The sequence below is a fragment of the Diabrotica virgifera genome, chromosome 9 (genome assembly GCF_917563875.1).
Source record: "Diabrotica virgifera virgifera chromosome 9, PGI_DIABVI_V3a".
In the NCBI taxonomy this organism is placed as follows: domain Eukaryota; kingdom Metazoa; phylum Arthropoda; class Insecta; order Coleoptera; family Chrysomelidae; genus Diabrotica; species Diabrotica virgifera.
The window spans coordinates 163,472,378-163,492,746 of record NC_065451.1 but is presented as its reverse complement, the minus strand read 5'-3'; the positions used below and the strand labels follow the sequence as shown (position 1 = coordinate 163,492,746).

The window sequence follows — 20,369 nt, the reverse complement described above, 5'->3', positions numbered from 1 at the left end:
GTTTTTTCCGATTATAGCGCCATCTATCCATAACTCGAAAAAATGTTTTGAATAAAAGTTGCTTATTTTTATGCAAAGAATCCAAATTTGCAATAAAAAATGGGGATCCCATTTAAGATTTTAAAGTAACCCCCACCCCACCTCCGTGGTGGGGTGGGTCGTGTTTGGTACCATTCGATAGAGTTTTCAAAAATATTGAATAAGTGTATTTTGTAGTTTTTCGACCTGATGTTTATTTCGCGAAATATCGCGGGATCTGTATTTAAAATTTTAAATTTACCCCCACCCCTCTCCGCGGGGGGTCATGTTTAGTATCTTTCGATAGATTTTTGAAAAATATTGAAACGTAGTTTTTAGTTTTTCGATCTGACGTTCATTTCGCGAAATATTCGCTTTTTTTTGTGAGACTTTTTGACTCACCCATTTCCGTACGCCCCGCTCAAATCGTCAGATTTTTGAAATATACACTCTTTTGCATGTAGTTAACTTACCTTATCTTAATCTGACAATTTAGAGTATTTTTAAGGATAGATTTTTTTTCGTGCACCCCTGAACGAACTCCCCTGTGTTAAGAGCCAATATATGGTAGAGGTACATCTGCAGGGTACCAGGTTTCTCCCCATATGATAATCTGACGCCCACAAGTAACTGCAAAAATCGCCGGTTGGGCTCCTCTACCATAAGGAAATGTACCTTAGATTGGCCTTATGGCCTTATTATAGAAAATGGTTCGTTAAAAACGAAGAGTGTGAATATATATAACGGCAGCTTGGGTACGGTTTTGTACGTGGTACTTGGTTGTACCCTGATTTTTTAGTAATGTCTCTCTTTTTTTTCTTCATTTTTAACTCTATTTGACGACTCTTGGCTTTTATATACGCTGTTGTAACAGTAACAGTTTAATTAACAGTAATAGTCGATAGATCATAATTCTTGACATAAATATCAGAACCGGATACAAAAATAGTAGTCAGATTGAACACTACGTACAATGAAGATACACCCAACAATATCAGCTCTAATTAGTCTACGTCAAAATAACAGACAAACATAGTTTTGGTTCAATTCAGTCTTCTTGCAAAGCCTCTTTGATAACGGATAAACGTAGAAACACGTGTCAGGCGATGGCAAGAGACTCGAATTAAATCAAAACGAAACCGTCTATTTTTATTTACACAAAAATAGCTTATGTTTTTCATAAACACAAATAAAAAATATACACAAATTCATGTAGGAACAACCAACCCTTAATTTAAAATCAATAGTCAACTATTAGTTTAGTCTAGTCGGGAAATCATTTCTGATTTTCACGGATCCGCCCTGGTCTATTAATATTTTATTGGAAAAAGACTGCATGACTTGTACGCACTTCCAAAATAGACTCCAGTTTGACCTATAAAATATTAATATTTCAATCAACAATCAACTTATCAGTGTCTTCTACGCCCTTAGCAATTTGTCCATATTTGACGGTATTCAAATATAGACGATATAGAATATTTAGATAATTATTTTTCTTCCTGTCATTTTTACCTTTTGAACTGATAACTAGGATTCCAAAGAAATTAAGGCTACGGCCAGACAAGTGACAATTTACAGCGTTATAAGAGCAGTAAAATGAAGCGCGAAAAATGGGTCTTATGTTGCTATGTTGCTGCGCGATATTTTACCGCTCAGTCTGTCCATCTATAGCAGGGGTGGGCAAATACTTTTAAGTGCGGGCCAAAATGAAAGGACCCCGCACAAACCTTATGGAAAATAGGTCCCAGTCGATTTTCTTCATACTTTGGGAAAATACTCTTTAAAGCATCTTGATAAAAAGTTCTCATGGGCACAACTCAATCGTATGAAGGATTTTCAAGATATAGAGGCCCAAACTCGGAAAATTATAAGATTTACGGGGTATTCCAATTCCGTGAGTTACTGGTTATTTGGCAACATGTTGAAGTTTGGATCAAGGAAAAGTACTAGTAGTCTAGGATTTTTTCCTGGCTATCCAATGGCGACCTTTACTTTGACCTTGACCTTCAACGGACGTCATCTTCTAGAGTTTCGAGGGTTTTAGGCATTCAATTGATATAAACAGGTTACTCATGGGTTTTTGGGATCGCAAAACACGAATATGCCATCAGAATTAACCACCGGATGACGTGGTGGCCAGGGCCACTGCAAGGGACGTCATCTTCTAGAGTTTCGATGGTTTTCGGCATTTAATTGATGCAAATGAATTACTGCAGGGTTTTTTGAGGTCGCTAAACACGAATATGCCACCAGAACCGACTCCCGGAGCACCTGGTTTCCAAGGTCAATGAAAGGGGCTCCTGGAGTTTCGAGGGTCTTTGGTACAACATTGATGCAAACGGATTACTCATAGGTTTTTGGAGTTGCTGAACACGAATACCCCATCAGAACAGACATCGGAGTACCTGGTGCCAAAGGCACGTCATGCTTTGGAGATTCGAGAGCTTTCGGTACTAAATTAATGTAAACTGATTACTCACAGGTTTTTGGGGCTGCTGAACGTGAATTCGATAACATATCCTATCCACGGAGCACCTGGTGCCTAAGGCAGGCCTTCTTCTGGAGTTTCGACAGGTTTCGGTATTAAATTGATGCAAATGGGTATTACTCATTAGTTTTTGGGCTGCTAAACACAAATACGCAATCAGAACAGACACCGGGGTACCTGGTGCGTAAGGCACGTCATCTTCTAGGGTTTCGAGAGTTTTCGGTAATAAATTGATGCAAGCGGATTACTCTTGTGTTTTTGGGGTTGCTGAACACAAATATAACTTAGACAAAAGACTCTGGAGTATCTAGTGGCCACGATGAATACCACTATTAAAATAGAATGTAGTAAATCGATATTAAAATAAATAAAGGAAAAACATTGTCAGATATAAATTGAGTTTATATTTTTTATAAATAATTAAAACAATTGAGTACTTAAGTTACTCACTTAGTGAGTACACACACCAAAGAGTAATCCAAAAGAGCAACCCCAAAAACCTAAGAGTAATCCATTTGATTCCTCCGAAACTCCAGAAAATAACCTGTCTTAGGCACCAGGTGCTCCTGTGTCTGTGCTGATCACGTATTCGTGTTCAGCAACCCCAAAAACCTATAACTAATCCGTTTGCATTAATGTAGTACCAAAGACCCTCGAAACTCCAGGAGCCCCTTTCATTGACCTTGGAAATCAGGTGCTCCGGGAGTCGGTTCTGGTGGCATATTCGTGTAAAGCGACCTCAAAAAACCCTCCAGTTATCCATTTGCATCAATTAAATGCCGAAAACCATCAAAACTGTAGATGACGTCTCTTGCAGAGGCCCTGGCCACCACGTCATCCGGAGGGCAATTCTGAGGGCATATTCGTGTTTAGCGATCCCAAAAACCCATGAGTAATCTGTTAAAACCCTCGAAACTCTAGAAGATGACGTCCGTTGAAGGTCAAGGTCAAAGTAAAGGACGCCATTGGATAGCCAGGAGAAAATCCTAGACTACTAGTACCTTTCCTTGATCCAAACTTCAACATGTTGCCAAATAACCAGTATCTCACGGAATTGGAATACCCCGTAAATCTTATAATTTTCCGAGTTTGGGCCTCTATATCTTGAAAATCCTTCATACGATTGAGTTGTGCCTATGAGAACTTTTTATCAGGATGCTTCAAAGCGTATTTTTCCAAAGTATGAACGAAATCCACTGGGGCCTATTTTCCATGGAATTGGAATACCCCGTAAATCTTATAATTTTCCGAGTTTAGGCCTCTATATCTTGAAAATTCTTCATACGATTGAGTTGTGCCTATGAGAACTTTTTATCAGGATGCTTCAAAGAGTATTTTTCCAAAGTATGAACGAAATCCACTGGGACCTATTTTCCATAAGGTTTGTGCGGGGTCCTTTTCAAAATTTCTCCCGGTAGTGTAGGAAACAGAGGTTGAACCTTGCAAAATGGACACAAGTCCGGTTTTATTTTTTTTCTGGTATATCAAGGGGTGCTTATTATAAGACTAACTTTTTCTGAAAAAATTTCGCCCCGGAACCCCCCTTTTCACCCCTTTAAAGGGGGTAATTTATGGTTTTTGCAGAACGTAGCCCTTCCTGTACCTTTTACAAAAAATTTCTTTTATAGAAATATGAAGAGGACTATATTTTCTACGATTTATTTCCGACAGCATCTCTCTGTCATCCACCGTTTAGCAAGGGTGGCGCCCCAAAGTTGACAAGTTTTTAAAAAAGATGTTTTTAAAAAAAATATATTTTTCCCTAACTGTAACGGAAATTAAAAAGAAATGCTGCGGAAGTTATTCACAAATAAATGATTGATTTTTTGGTATAGGTTTCACTTAAGGGTAATTGCCCTTTTTTTAATTACAGGGTGTTACATTTTAAAAAACCCCTTTTTATACCATCTGAACCGTTTATGCTAGAGTAAAAAGACTTTCAGCGATTACCTATGTACTGGTGTTATTTACAAATTTGTATAATGCACCCCCATTTTTTCCCCGGAACCACCCAAAAAAAAAGAAGAATTAATAAATAAAGTGATTTTCTTGGAATCCTTCACACACAATGCCCTTCATTAATATGCTTCATATATCATTTTCTGCAAGTTATTATTACCCATGCATGGACACTAAAAACGATTTCCTAGTGCAACCTCTGTAGCCAAAAACAATAAATAAAATGGGGGGTTGAAAATTTTTTTTTGTTTTTTGCTTTTTGATTCATATGGACATATGCTTCATCAATAGTGCTTTTCAAAAATATATATGGTTATTGCAACATCCCTGCGCAAACCACCCCTATCCTTGAAAATATACTGCAGAAACTACCCCTATACCTTATCCAGCATGTTTTTACGATTTTCTCATTACCTATTCATTTTTATTAAACAAAACTTATACAAGGTTAAAGACCACTATTTACTCTAAAAATTAGGTCCTACTCATTTTTTTCGTTTAAGCAACCGTTACGGCACAGTGGCGCCGTAAACCTCATATATGCTTTGACGGGCTCCAGTTTTTGTTTATTTTTTCGTCATCTGTTTGTTTTATTGATAAAGTACTTATGTAAAATAAAACAACACAGTGTAATCTACAAATCATGACCTATGAACATTTTACATTCTTTGCTCCCCAAAGCTACAGTGGTGGCTCAAAATAAATTTTTTCATATTTTCGCTACCTACACGCATTTTATTGCGTTAATGCTACCTTAATAGCACAATATTCACCCCTAAGTGATCGCTAAGCAGTGGCGGATCCAGGGAGGGGTGATGGGGGCGATCACCCCCACCCCTCTCAAACCAAGTGATATTATATTTGAAGATTATAAAAATATTCATTTATTTTTATAGAAATACTTATATTATATTAATATTATTTTTATAAGAATGACTTTTTATGCTTAATCGACAGTGGCGGATCCAGCATAGTTAAGAGGGGGGTGCCAATTGGTTAAATTTCTATAAAAATAAATGAATATTTTTATAATCTTTGAATATAATATCACTTGGTTTAAGAGGGGGGAGGTGATAACCCCCATCACCCCTCCCTGGATCCGCCACTGCGTAGCGACTACCTAAGGGTAAATATTGTGCTGTTAAGGTAGCATTAATGCAATAAAATGCATGTAGGTGGCGAAAATATGCAAAAATTTATTTTGGGCCACCACTGTGGCTTTGGGGAGCAAAGAATGTAAAATGTGCATAAGTCATAATTTGTAGGTTACACTGTGTTGTTTTATTTTGCATAAGTACTTTATCAATAAAACGAACAGATGACGAAAAAAAAAAAAACAAAAACTGGAGCCCGCCAAAGCATATATGAGGTTTACGGCGCCACTGTGCCGTAACGGTTGCTTATACGAAAAAATGAATAGGGCATAATTTTTAGAGTAAATAGTGGTCTTTAACCTTGTATAAGTTTTGTTTAAAAAGAATACATAGGTAATGAGAAAATCGTAAAAACATGCTCGCCAAGGGATAGGGGTAGTTTCTGCAGTATATTTTCAAGGATAGGGGTGGTTCTCGCAGAGATGTTGCAATAACCATATATATTTTTGAAAAGCACTATTGATGAAGCATATGCCCATATGGATCAAAAAGCAAAAAACAAAAAAAAATTTCAACCCCCCATTTTATTTATTTTTTTTTTGCTACAGGGGTTGCACTATGAAATTGCTTTTGGTGTCCATGCCTGGGTAATAATAACGTGCACAAAATGATATATGAAGCATATTAATAAAGGGCATTGTGTGTGAAGGATTCCAAGAAAATCAATTTATTTATTAATTCTTCTTTTTTTGGGGTGGTTCCGGGGAAAAAATGGGGGTGCATTATACAAATTTGTAAATAGCACCAGTACATGGGTAATCGCTGAAAGTCTTTTTACTCTAGCATAAACGGTTCAGATGGTATAAAAAGAGGTTTTTTAAAATGTAACACCCTGTAATTAAAAAAAGGGCAATTACCCTTAAGTGAAACCTATACCAAAAAATCAGTCAATTATTTGTAAATAATTGCCGCAGGATTTCTTCTTAATTTCGGTTACAGTTAGGGAAAAATAAATTTTTTTTAAAAACATCTTTTTTAAAAACTTGTCAATTTTAGGGCGCCACCCCCGCTAAACGGTGGATGATAGAGAGATGGTGTTGGAAACAGATCGTAGAAAATATAGTCCTCTTCATATTTCTATAAAAGAAATTTTTTGTAAAAGTTACAGGACGGGCTACGTTCAGCAAAAACCACAAATTACCCCCTTTAAAGGGGTGAAAAGGGAGGTTCCGGGGCGAAATTTTTTCAGAAAAAGTTAGTCTTATAATAAGCACCCCTTGATATACCAGAAAAAAAATAAAACCGGACTTGTGTCCATTTTGCAAGGTTCAACCTTTGTTTCCTACACATTGTGAGCCTTAGCGGGAGTACTTTTCCCCTCTCATTATGTGGCCTAGATATTCCAGTTTTCTCTTTTGTATGGTTTTATGACTTCGCATTCCTTCCCCATTTTCAGCAAAACATTGGATTGTTAATGCTGACTTAATGAAAAATCTAGAAACTTCTGAGATGTGGCTTTTAGGAGAATTTGAAAATACCATAAACCGATCATATTACGAACGAAATGGTGTTACATATAATGGGGAAGGACTAGAGAACTTTTGACCTTCATTAAAAGGAGAAAGAGCGCAAAGAGAAAGAGCACATACTTAGAAATGATAAGTACGTTGTTGTAAGTTGTTGCAGCAGCTTATTATGAAGGGTAACGTCGAAGGAAAAGGGGTCCTGGTAGACGACAAATGCCGTGGCCAAAAAATATTCGCGCCTGGACCGGGTTAAACACACAGACAATTTTAAGACAAGCAGAATATAGAGTTCATTATTTATATGAACACTACGAACACTAATACTCTTGATTTCAACAAAATCCCATAAAAGAGATTAAGAGCGTAGGCGCAAAATTTCGGACCAATGCTTTTTAAATGCATTCATTGTTTTTAATCCTGAGAAAACTAATAAAATATTTTTGAAAGATTTAAGCGCAGAATGAAAGATTACATTATTACTGAGGGCCGAAAGTCCCTTAGAATAAACAAAAAGTTTCTTTTAAATGAGATATTTGAAATTGAAAATCACACTAAATTTTCTCTTTTTTTACCCTTGTAACTTATTAAAATAAACATTATATAAGTTTTTAGGAACTTTTCGGCCCTCTGTATAAAGTAAAACTGCGTTTAAATTTTTCAAAAATATTTATTAGTTTTCTCAGGATTCGAAAAAAAAAATAAATGCATTTAAAAAACATTTGCCCGAAATTTTACGCGTACGCTCTTAAAAAAATTGCTTGCAGGATTTCTCAACGGGCCGGATAAAGTAAGCAAAAGGGCCGGATCCGCTTTTGCCCACCCCTGATCTATAGTATGGTAAGATTGATCCAAAAGATGGCATAACCCAGATATCCAAAGTGAAAATTCTCTTCCAACACCAAATTGTTCTATATGGTCAACATAATGTTCAGAAAAAAATCGCACCATTTTGAGCGTCGTGTTTGGGGGGGAGAGGGGGGAGAAATCGGTAAATTCGTAGTTTTTTGCGTTTTTCGTCAATATTTCTAAAACTATGCGGTTTAGCATGAACAACGTTCTATACAAAAATGTTCTACATTAAATTTGAAATAAAAAAGGTTCAATGCATAATCCTTCTAAAATGAACGGTTCCAAAGTTACAGAGGTAGTATAGTATAATTGGTCCAAAGAAAGGCCTAACCCAGATATCAAAAATAAAAATTTTCCTCCAACACCAAATTGTTTTATATGGTCCACATATGGTTCAGTAAAAAGTTACACCATTTTGAGAGTCCGGTTTGGGGGGAGGGGAGATGGGGGAGAAGTCGGCAAATTAGTAGTTTTTCGTCAATATTTCTAAAACTATGCTTTAGCATAAACAATATTCTATACAAAAATGTTCTACATAAAATTTAAAACAAAAAAGGTCCTGTACATAATTGTTATAAAATCAACGGTTCCAGAGTTACGGAGGGTGGAAAGTGGAGGTTTTCGATACTTTTTATATTTTTTGGACAATTGATGATGATTTTGGGTGGTGAGGTTGACGTTTCTTCAAGGGCTTATCACTAACATACCATCGGTCACTAAAATAGTAAATATGATTTATAAAACCCAATCCTGTTAAAGAAAATCAGTAGGAAATTTCCCAAAAAATATAAAAAGTATCGAACACCTCCACTTTTCACCCTCCGTAACTCTGGAACCGTTGATTTTATAACAATTATTTATAGGACCTTTTTGTTTTAAATTTTATGTAGAACATTTTTATATAGAAAATTGTTTACGCCAAAGCATAGTTTTAGAAATATTGACGAAAAACTTAAAAAAAATACTAATTTACCGACTTCTCCCCCATGTCAACCCCAAACTGGACGCTCAAAATGGTGTAACTTTTTACTGAACAATATGTGGACCATATAGAACAATTTAGTGTTGGAGGAAAACTTTTACTTTGGGTGTTTAGGTTAGGCCTTTTTTTGGACCAATTATACTATACTACCTCCGTAACTTTGAAACCGTTCATTTTAGAAGGATTATGCATAGGGCCTTTTTATTTCAAATTTAATGTAGAACATTTTTGTATAGAAAGTTGTTTATGCTAAATCGTATAGTTTTAGAAATATTTACGAAAAACGTAAAAAAACTACAAATTTACCGATTTCTCCCCCTCTCCCCACAAACCCTACGCTCAAAATGGTGTGACTTTTTTCTGAACATTATATGGAACATATAGAACAATTTGGTGTTGGAGGATAACTTTCACTTTGGATGTCTGGGTTTGGGTCTAGTTATACCATACTACTACTACACTTGCCGTGGGACCCATCTTTCGCGCTTCATTTTACTGCTCTTACAGCTCAGTGTTAAATGCTAGTTCTTGTACTGTGAGTTAAGTGTTTTCCAGGCATGTTTTATATAGAAAACATATTTAAACGTTTATTATGAAGCTTTAAATTCTGAAAATATTGACAACTGTAGGTGAATAGTTTACACTCAGAAGTAGAGCATAAACCGAAAATTTTTGTGCATTTCTACACCTCTTTTTTATTTTATTACATATATTTTTCAAAGTTCAAATGTATTTCTTTTAATTTTTCCAAATGGGCCGGAAATTGTTATTAACAAATAACTTATAACAAAAAACAATATTCCGAATCTCCGCGAATTAGACTCTTTTTAGGCGTGGGTACGTCATCGAAATAACAAATAAAAACAAAAATCGAAATTGTTCTAAAAATGCTTCCTTTTCGAGTTATTTGCAATTTTTTGTTGAAAAATGACATATGGTCGGTTTCACCAAAGACAAATAGTAGTTTATTCTAAGCATTAGACCTAAGCATATTATAGAAAAGGCCCAAGAAGTAGTTTGAGGACAAATTCGCCGGTTCAGAAGAAGAATGAACAAGAGCAAAAAAAACGATTCTTGATATCAAAATCATAAAGTATGATCAAAATTAGCCATTCACCACACCGTGGTCAGGATCTCGAGATATAAGCGTTTTTTGGGGTGTGCCGCTTGTCTATGAAGTAACATAACTTTTTTCCTATTGTATATTTTGACTTAACATTTTCCAAAAAACTTGTTCATGAACTATATTTTATTGTTGTGGTGGTTAAAATTATATACTAAAAAGTTTGTCACTGGACAAATTCCATTGTCATCTACATACTTCAAAGATGACACAGTAAAATTTTCAAAAGGAAATATTTACAGCGACCAAAGACACATCGAGGTAAATTTGAAAAATCATCAAAATTGATTTTTGGCATTTTTGTATAAAATTTGATTTTTGAACATGTTCCACCAACTCTAGATAAAAATAAACTTCATATTCGGATTCAGCGACCTAGAAAACATAAAAATAGACCAAAATTGGTCATTTACCTTAAATTTAATTTTCGTGGTCGGCATAACGGTTGATGCCGCTCGCCTGATATCTAGATAGAAAAGTATTGTTTTTATTGTTTTTCTATGAGAATTCGAGAATCTGGTCAAGTTTGGAGCGCTGTAAAACCTAGATAATAAATAAAATTAAACAACTTTATAGTGAAAATTGTTCATTGAAAAATTCTCAGTAGTAATTGCACAAGAGCTCTGAAATTATTGAATTTTTCCCGAGTGACACTTTGACAGTTTTAATTTTACGAGCCGAAGGCGAGTGAAATTATGTCAAAGTGTCACGGGAGCAAAAATTCTATATTAATTTCAGAGGTCGAGTGCAATTTGTTGCGATTATTTCATGAATAAAACTGTTCAAAACCAAAATTTTATTGTAATTTAATTATGTAAGTACAGTGGAAGCTCGTTAACTCGGATTAATCGGGACCGTGGCCGATCCGGGTTATCGAAAATCCGGGTAACCCGGAGAAAATGGTAAAAATTAATAAAATACGGTATACTTACAGATAAACTCCGTTATAATTGAAATAACATGAAATATATATGCACAGTACCAAATCCGAAAACTTTTTGTTATAGTCATGAGCAGTGTTGTTATCCCCGCAGATAGACTTTCGCCAGTGATAGATAGTTGGCGTATTCCATGACGTTTTGTCCATCTATCCAGCCAACCTTGACTCGTAGTGAAATTTGGTTCACAATCAGGCAACATTTTATTCAGCTTGAGTGCTGATTCTTGAATAATTTGTCAAGACACTGGTAAACCACGTTCGCGTTCCGCACAAAACCACACATACATACAAAGCGTCGTCGAGAGTCTCATTTTTAGCTTTATTAGCTTTGCACCGATTGTCCAAACTGTCTTTTATTAGCATTTTGTAACAAAATTCTTCGATTTTAGTTATATTTTTCTTCCAATCCGATACTGTAGATGTACCGACACCGCATACGATGCTGCAATTGTTTTTAAAGATTCGCCTTTATCAATTCTACCTAATGCTTATAGTTTCTTTTCCATTGTCACTACAACATTTTTACGTTTTGTTGCCATTACGTAGACATAAAAACACGCAAATATAAAATCTGAATACATTTACGAACGATTACAGAACGGAAGCCAACAATACGACTGTACTACACACAATACGGTCTCAATCGAAACGATGTTACGTTAGTTAATAACAGTGAAGACTAAGACCATTGCTTAAAAAATAATTTTTTAATAGTCTTTTAGTCTTTTTTAAACAATGCTAAGACATTTTGAAATAAATAAAGGATACTACGGGTGCCTGTTATTTTCGATAACACGACAATGAACGTCGTGTACCATGAGTCATTTTTACTATCGTATATGTAGTTCAAATTACACAAATACCCATTATGTCTCAAATATTATATTACATACATTTTTATTGTTGAAATATTTGTTTGATAAAAATCGGTCCGGGTTAGCCGGACTTCCGGGTTATCGGCGGCCGACTTATCGGGGTTCCACTGTACCATTAAACACACAGTTTTTATAAATATTTGGCGATTGAAAGTCATCACTTTTATAATTTTTAATCATCATCATCTGACGTAATATACTTAACGACGGGAGATTATCAAAAATTATCGATTTAATTCAGATTTCTGTAGCTTTCTATTGGTCAGAATCTCCTATGAATGAAATAATCTACAAAATCACTATGATGTTACTTTATTGTGAAATGAACGGAAAAAAGTTATAACCTCCAAAAGGAAACTTCTTACAAAATTTTCTCTTATTTTTGTTTATAACTTTTTTGATGGTCACTTGACGAAAAAAAGTAATAGATATAAAATTGTAGAAAATTTAATTTTCTACAGTTTATATGTAATTAAATTTTCTGTAGGATTGCTAGTTTAGAAGATACAGCGCGAAAGCCCTTTGCACCCCTTTTTCCAATATGGCGGCCGGGGGACAAGGGTGGCGACAAAAACTGGAACTTAAGCTTCTACTGAACCCCCTACACATTAAAAAAATAAAACTGACTCCTCTAAGAAATGCAACCCTAAATGTAACATTTCAATGGAGTAGTTATAAATATAAAATTATAGATGTAGGGAACTTATGTTTGATTGCTAAAGTTATAATTCCTTTATTAAAATAAAATACAATAAACAAAAACTATGTGTTTCACTAACCACACCCGCCATCTAACATTACCGCCCGGCGGGCGATAAAGAAGCCCACGGGCGCTAAATTGGCACTTTACGCCCGCCAAATGTATACATAATATGAACTTTACCGCCCGGTCGTGCATAAAAGTATTTTATTTAGTAGGTGGCTTGGTCCCTTTTTGGTTGGATAGTGAACACCCAAATTCCATATTCATTAAACACAGCCTAAATGGAGCGTTTGATGAAGTAAATGTTGGCAAAAGGGATGTAATGTTTGGTGACAACATATAAACAACAAGAAACTTAAAAAAAATATATGGAGGACCAATATTACTTGACATCAAAAAAATTCACGATATAAAGAAACTTTTACAATATATTCCTTAGGGGAGTGCATATAGATTTTCACTTCGGAAAAAATCAAACAAGATAGAACTTTTTGTAATTTCATTAAGAAATGTTTAATAAACAACATATCAACAAGTTCTACTCGAGAAGTGGGTGCTTCATTTTTTATTAAACAAATGAACTGCGAAATTAGATGTTTTTTTAAATAACTCCGAAAATATAAATTATACAAAAAAACTGACTTAACCGTTGAAAAATTCAGAAAATTTTACAAAAAAAAGTTTGTATAAAGATTTTTCTAAAATTAAATCTGTAGCTTCTATAATTTTTTATTTATAACTCTAAAGTCACCCTTCTCACAAACATTGGCGCACTGTAAACTAGCGTACTGCGAAGTGCAAGGTTGAGTTATTTTAATGTAATTCTTTAACTAATGGATCAAATGAAATTTTATAAATTGATCATGAGAGAAGAATAATTTAGCTATCTTATGGTTGTAATAAAAAGACATAAAATATATAGGCATAAGTACGGTGTGGGCGGAAAGTGAGACTTACATGAATTTGGTTTAAAAATGATTTAAAAATGTGTAAGTAATACAATTTTTCTTATAAACTCTCAATTTTTCACAGCTTACCTTTCAGACATCTTACTAAACGATATTTCTCTAAAAAAAATCTCAAAAATTTAATTCAAATTATACGACGTGTATAATTTGTGTGATTAAAATGTGTGATTAATTGTAGTTTTACAGAATTACCACCAATTTAAGACGGTATTACTCAAGTTTGAACAGATTTATTACAGTTCTATAGGTGCTTTTTTAAAGTTTATGATGTAGTCTTTAAAATGCACTGAATTATTTTACTTTAGAAATAAAATAAACTATTTATTTTTGAGAAAATTAAGAAAGATAATAAAAATGTAATACAAAAACCGAAAATTACCAGTTAAAAAAATGTTTATACAAAGTGATCAAAACTTTTTTCTATAAAACTTTCCTAAAATACATTTAATAATAAGCTTCAAAAATAATAAATGTTCAATATAAAAATTTTTTTTAGCTCTTATACAGTATGTCTGCGTAACTTGAGACCTATTGATAACTTTTGTATTATCAGTTTTATGAAAAAAAGTTATTCTTTATAAAATACTCTGCATCATATATAATCTAAGATGCAACCATCAAATGTCAAATTTTATTAATTTTATACAAGGTATGTCAAAAAATATGAATTTCACTCAAGAGTAAAGTACCTTTATATTTCACAATATCGAAAATTGTTATTAATAAAAGTTGTTGGGAATTAAAAAATATGTTTCAGTGTTCAATTACATTCTTCTAATTGAAATATTGTGAATAATAAAGGCACTTAACTCTTAAGTAAAATTCATATTTTTTACATACATCGTATAAAATTGCAAAAGTTTGATATCTGTTAGTTGTATCTTAAATTTTAGACCAGGTAGAGCATTTTATGAAGAATAACTTTTTTTCGTAAAATTGATAATAAACTAGTTATCATAATTGTAATAAAATGATGATGGGTATCCGTAATTTGAGAAAAAATTTTAAAATTTTTTTTCGATTAGAATAATGTAATTGTATATTAAAACATAGTTTTTAATTTCAAACAACTTTTCATAATAGCATTTTTTGATATTCTGGAATATGAAGGTACTTTACTCTTTAACGAAATTTATATTTTTGACATAACTCCTATAAAATTGATAAAATTTGATATGTGACGGTTGAGTTTTAAATTTTGACTATCCAGAGCATTTTATGAAGAATAACTTTTTTTCGTAAAATTGATAATAAAAATTTTTTGCATGTGGTTCCAAGCTACGCAGACATACTGTATAAGAGCTTCTGTATAAGAATTTTTAAATTGTAATGCCATATTCGGATTCAGCATAATCAAAAACAAAATAGAAACCTATTTGATCAAAGTAAAATGATGAATTAAATGATATTTTTAAAATTATTTATACAAAACAATTGTTATTGTTTAAACAATTAATAAACAATTGGCGGCTAAATCTGCGAGTAGAACTTTTTACTTTAACATGTATATAAACTAACAAAAAAAGTTTTAGAAAAATAGCTTGTTTGAATTTTTCCGAAACAATGCGTCTTTTCGTTCTAATTTCACTCCCCTACCTCCCATAGACCAGCAGTTTTATATCAGTATTATTGGAAACAATACAAGTAACATTGAACAGGACTATAATCAAGTTGATAAGGCAGAGGAAGTAGACAGCGTAGACAGGTATATTCTTGATTTTAGAATTTATATTCATTTTGTGATTTTCAAAAAGGTCATAAGCCACATTTACTTGTTTAATACATTTTTTCTTAAAAAATGCAGTTTCATTTTGTATCTTTTTTTGAAAAAATATATTTAATAATTTATTATGCACGTAAGGAATTAAGGTAAACATTATAAGTATACAAATATATATTTCAAGGTTCCCATTACCAGAGAAGGTTCCCATTGTTTTCATTCTGGTGGGATGTAGAATAGCATTATGTTGTTTTATATGCCATTAGAGTGAAAACTTAGTCTTTTTTTTATAAAAATATAATTTCAGGATTTTATCAAAATCTTTAAACGTAATTTACTCAAAACTTTTCAAATGAGGCTTAGGTCCCTTATTGCCCCGACCTCTTCAATTATCAATATTATTATCACAGGGAGTGGGAATAAATTGAAAGTAATGCGACAATTTTTCGAAAACTTGTTTCGAAAATGGAAAGAAGTTTGAAAAGCAAAATGGAGCATCATTTTCTTATTTATTCTTACTATCGTGTGATATTCGACAGATTATTTTTTAACACTTAAGTACATATAACATTCAAGTCTATACAGGGTGAGTTATGAGGAACTGTACATACTCCTAACTCGTATAGAGGCCCCTATGGGGAATAACAAATGACCATTAAAAAGTGTCTGCTCCCATTGTTTAATAATATACAGGGCGAGTTTCGCACTTTGGCAGAAATTTCTCTTCGTCATAATTTTTGAATGGTCAGATCGATGTGTCTCTTATTTTGGTCAATCGTTACACTGTGTGATATTCGACAGATTATTTTTTAATACTTAAGTGCATATAAAATTCAAGTCTATATACGAAATATTAAAAAGCTATTCTTAAACTGTTAACAAATTAATGTGCGTGTCATAATTAACCGATTTTAAATAATATATAAACAATTTGCATTTATTTCGTAGCAAAAAAAATATTCTACTTACGTTCAAACGAAGATCTACAATCATCATCCTTCTTCTCCATCCTCAATTTGTCCTTCTTCTGCTGCTTATTGAAAAATACATATCCACCCCTAACTACTAAATAAAGTATCAAACCCATCACAAAATATTGCCAATACAATTCGAAAAACATTTTGATATCTCGGACGAGGTCAGTTAATGAGAGATCACTAGATGATTTTGCAGTATACAACATTGATATCGCTATATACGACCTATATTTTTTTGGACTAATAACCTAGATTAGTATATTTTTAAATTTTATGTAAAAAAAGTCTATTTAGGAGTGTCTATGCAACATTTACTTTTACTGTAATGTGTGGTAGAAGGGAGGGAAAGGCGCGTCCCTTATTTCATGACTGATAATGAGTGCTTTTATGGTATATGCGTGTTCTGCCCATAAATAAATCGATGTTCATACAAAAAGACAATAAATTTAATGTGAACTGGAGAGCTGAAATAGTTCGATATATGTACCTACAGAGTGGACAGACACAAATATTTAAAATTGATTTATTTTTGTATATTGTGTTTCACTTCAAATAATAGATATTAGTCTAGTAAAATAAAATTACACTACTTGTAAATCAAAATGTAAATTCGTACAGGTTGAAACAAATTTTATATCAAAGTTTAGGTGGGTACAAAAGATATTTTCAAGAAAGTATACAAATCATACAAGGGGATCATTGTTTAAATAATTAAAAAGGGGTCATTTTTGCAAACAAATTACTTTTTTAACTGCTGAGGTCATTCAATTACTAATGAAGGGCTATAGGATTGTTTTCTGCAAAGTTGAAGGGTAAATTTTTCACATAAGACTTACTAAATTAAATTTGACCCCCTATTTATTTAAATAATTGTATATAAATCTTTAAAAACAAATTTGCGAAAAATTATTTTTAACGTTTTAAATAAGCACTATAAAATATCTTATTTTACAGACTAAGTTGCGCTATGTTACCAGTATTAAGCAAAAAAATGTTGGTCGAAAAATATTTAATATTTGTTGAGATATTGAATTTGTTTATTAAATGTTACTATATTTTCAATTGCAAAAACGCGGTTGTTGCCAAAGAAATATTCACCTGCTTAAGATCTCATTATTTCTATTTCAAATTTCTATTAAACTCCCCCCTAAAATGGCATTTGAAAATTATTCAAATTTGTTTAAAATTTGTTTTTTTAATAACATCGCGGGGATTAAATATTTTAAAATGCCGTTTCGATAATTGGGTTCCTGGGAATTTTTCACTAATTAACAATTTTTTTTGTCTTTTTTTCCTCTTCTTTTTGAAGTTATACTTCTTTAGGCGCGATTGAGATTGAGGGTGAATTTATATGGATCTGCGCGCATGCGCACACCGACAGTTTGGTGTTAGTCTTTATACGGGCTCTGATTGGGTGTTGAAATGATCTGTCAATAATTGTTCAATATGGAGGTTATCGGTAAACAAAAATGTTGTATAATATATTAGTTTTTATTGTTGTGAGGACAGAAATAAAATCAAATTTATAATTATAGTCACTTTTTAAATAGTTTTGAAGAGCCACAGGTACGTAATTCTAAATGTTTCAGTTGTATTCCAATAAAAAATTATCTTCATACCTATTTGGAAAATGTAAAAAAAATAATGTACTTACCTAGTACTTGCTATGCTATACCCCTAGTAGGCAATGCTTTAATTTACATAATCTGATTACGAACAAACTTTCTACAAATTTTCATCTAATGTATCGTTTTCTTACTCTATATATTGTTGTATTTTAATTCGACAAAAATCAAACTAATAAAAATTCATATAAACAAAATGTCAAAAAGTTGTTCAGTTTGTGTATATTCCCACATGACGTATACGCGAAGGTGGTGCAGTTTGAAATCGCTTCGACTCTCTTACTGCGGGATACACGGGAAGTAGGTTCAAGCCCAATGCAAGTTATATCATTTTTTTTATTTTTTTTTATAGATTTTATTACAAAATAAACAATTATTGTTCAGAAATCATTTGTGGCATTTTTCAATGTGTTTGTGTGTGTTTTATTCTTTTATTTTTTTAATTTTTGGTATCGTTTTAATAAAAATTTTTGGAAAGTAGTAGAGAAACTGTTTAAAGTATATTGATTTCGTTGAAATCATACAATAGAAGTATAACTTCTTACGTGCGTACAAAGTACACACATTCTTTTTTTTTCTTGGACTTATATTACTACAGGCCCTTTTAGGGTTAAGTTTTATTAAGAATGTCGAATCTCTAAGTTGTAGATTCTAGACCTAAAAATATTAAGATTGGTCTAAAAGAACTTAAATAAAATGTGGCTACTTACTGAGTTACAGGGTGTTTTATTTAAAAATTTAAAAATTATTTTTACCAAGTACATTCAAACTATTTGACGTATCCTTATTATACTTGGCAGAAAGTGTGGGTACTATACAGTCTACTAAATTGTGATAAATAAAAGTTTATAGCTACTACCAGAGGCGTACGGCAGGGGACAGTTAATGGTTGACTCTTCCCAAATTCTACGCCACTGAGGGAATTACTATTTTAGCGAAATTTTTCGATTCTTCAATACTTTCTATGTAAATAATATACTCTTTACTGGTAAGGATTAAGTCATTAGTTTTCGAGATATTGGACGTTAAAAATGAAACGGCATAGTTATTTTGATTCATTCATTTATTCATTTTAAACTTCCAATATCTCTCAAACTGATGACTTTATCGATACCAATAAAGTTATTTACATACAAAGTATTGGAGAATCGAAAAAATTCGCTATCGCTAAAATAGTAATTCACTCAGTGGCGTAGAATTTGGGAAGGTTCAATCATTCACTATCCCCTGTCGTACGCCTCTGGCACTAGCTAGAAACGTTTATTAATCACAATTTAGTAGGGTGTATAATAGCCACACTTTCTGCCAAGTATGATAAGGATACGTCAAATAGTTTTAAAGTACTTGATAACAATAATTTTTAAATTTTTAAATAAAACTCAGTAAATAGCCACATTTTATTTAAGAGATTTTAGTTAAATCTTAATATTTTTAGGTCTAGAATCTACAACTCAGAGATTCGACATTCTTAATAAAATTTAACCCTAAAAGGGCCCGTTGTAATATAACTCCAAGAAAAAAAGAAGAAGAAAAAACGACAAAAAAATTTTGTTAATTGGTAAAAAATTCCCAGGAGCCCAATTATCAAAACGGCATTTCAAAATACTTAATCTCCGCGACGTTATTAAGAAAACAAATTATAAACCAATTTGAATAATTTTCAAATGCCGTTTTAGGAGGGAGTTTAATTGAAATTTGAATTAATCAATACATTTATCGAAAATATGCATAAAAATAAAAATAATGAGATCTTAAGCAGGTGAATATTTCTTTGGCAACAACCGCGTTTTTCCAATTGAAAATATAGTAACATTTAATAAACAATTTCAATATCTCAAAAAATATTAAACATTTTTCGACCAATTTTTATTTGCTTAATACTGGTGACATCGCGCACCTAGTCTGTAAAATAAGATATTTTATAGTGCTTATTTAAAACGTTAAAAATAATTTTTTGCAAATTTGTTTTTAAAGATTTATATACAATTATTTAAATAAATAGGGGGTCAAATTTAATTTAGTAAGTCTTATGTGAAAGATTTACCCTTCAACTTTACAAAACAATCCCATAGACCTTCATTAATAAGTGAATTACCTCAGCAGTTAAGAAGGTATTTTTTTTGCAAAAATGACCCCTTTTTAATTATTTAAACAATGATCCCTTGTATGATTTGGATACTTTCTAATGAAAGTATAATATCTTTTGTACCCACCTAAACTTTGATATAAAATTTGTTTTAACCTGTACGAATTTACATTTTGACTTTTTTTTTTATTTTATACCATTAAAGTTATTTGTTTAGATTATCACAAAAAATTGAAAAGGACTCGTCAACCCCATTTGAAATACATAGGGGGTTAAGGCAGGGAGATGTGATGGCGTGTCAGCTTTTTAATGTAGCCTTAGAAAAAGTTGTACGAGACGCTAATTTAGATAACAGAGGAACAATATTTAATAGATCAGTCCAAATTCTAGCATATGCAGACGACGTGGACATTATAACAAGAACCAGGGCGAG

At 32.5% G+C, this 20,369-nt stretch overlaps 1 protein-coding gene across 2 annotated transcripts in view; it reads right to left on the bottom strand.

Annotated features, from left to right (window-relative positions):
- Nucleotides 1-16,533, bottom strand: part of LOC114337596 (iodotyrosine deiodinase 1) — a 46,465-nt gene extending 29,932 nt beyond the window's left edge. The window contains exon 1 of one of the 2 annotated variants that reach the window (XM_050661067.1): nt 16,218-16,533. Coding sequence is in view for 1 of the 2 variants with exons in the window: in XM_050661066.1 (XP_050517023.1) it covers nt 16,218-16,431 (214 nt within the window). In the remaining variant the exon portion in view is untranslated. The remainder of the gene's footprint in view (nt 1-16,217) is intronic. The other variant, XM_050661066.1, reaches the window with a different exon arrangement.
- Nucleotides 16,534-20,369: the final 3,836 nt, after the last annotated feature.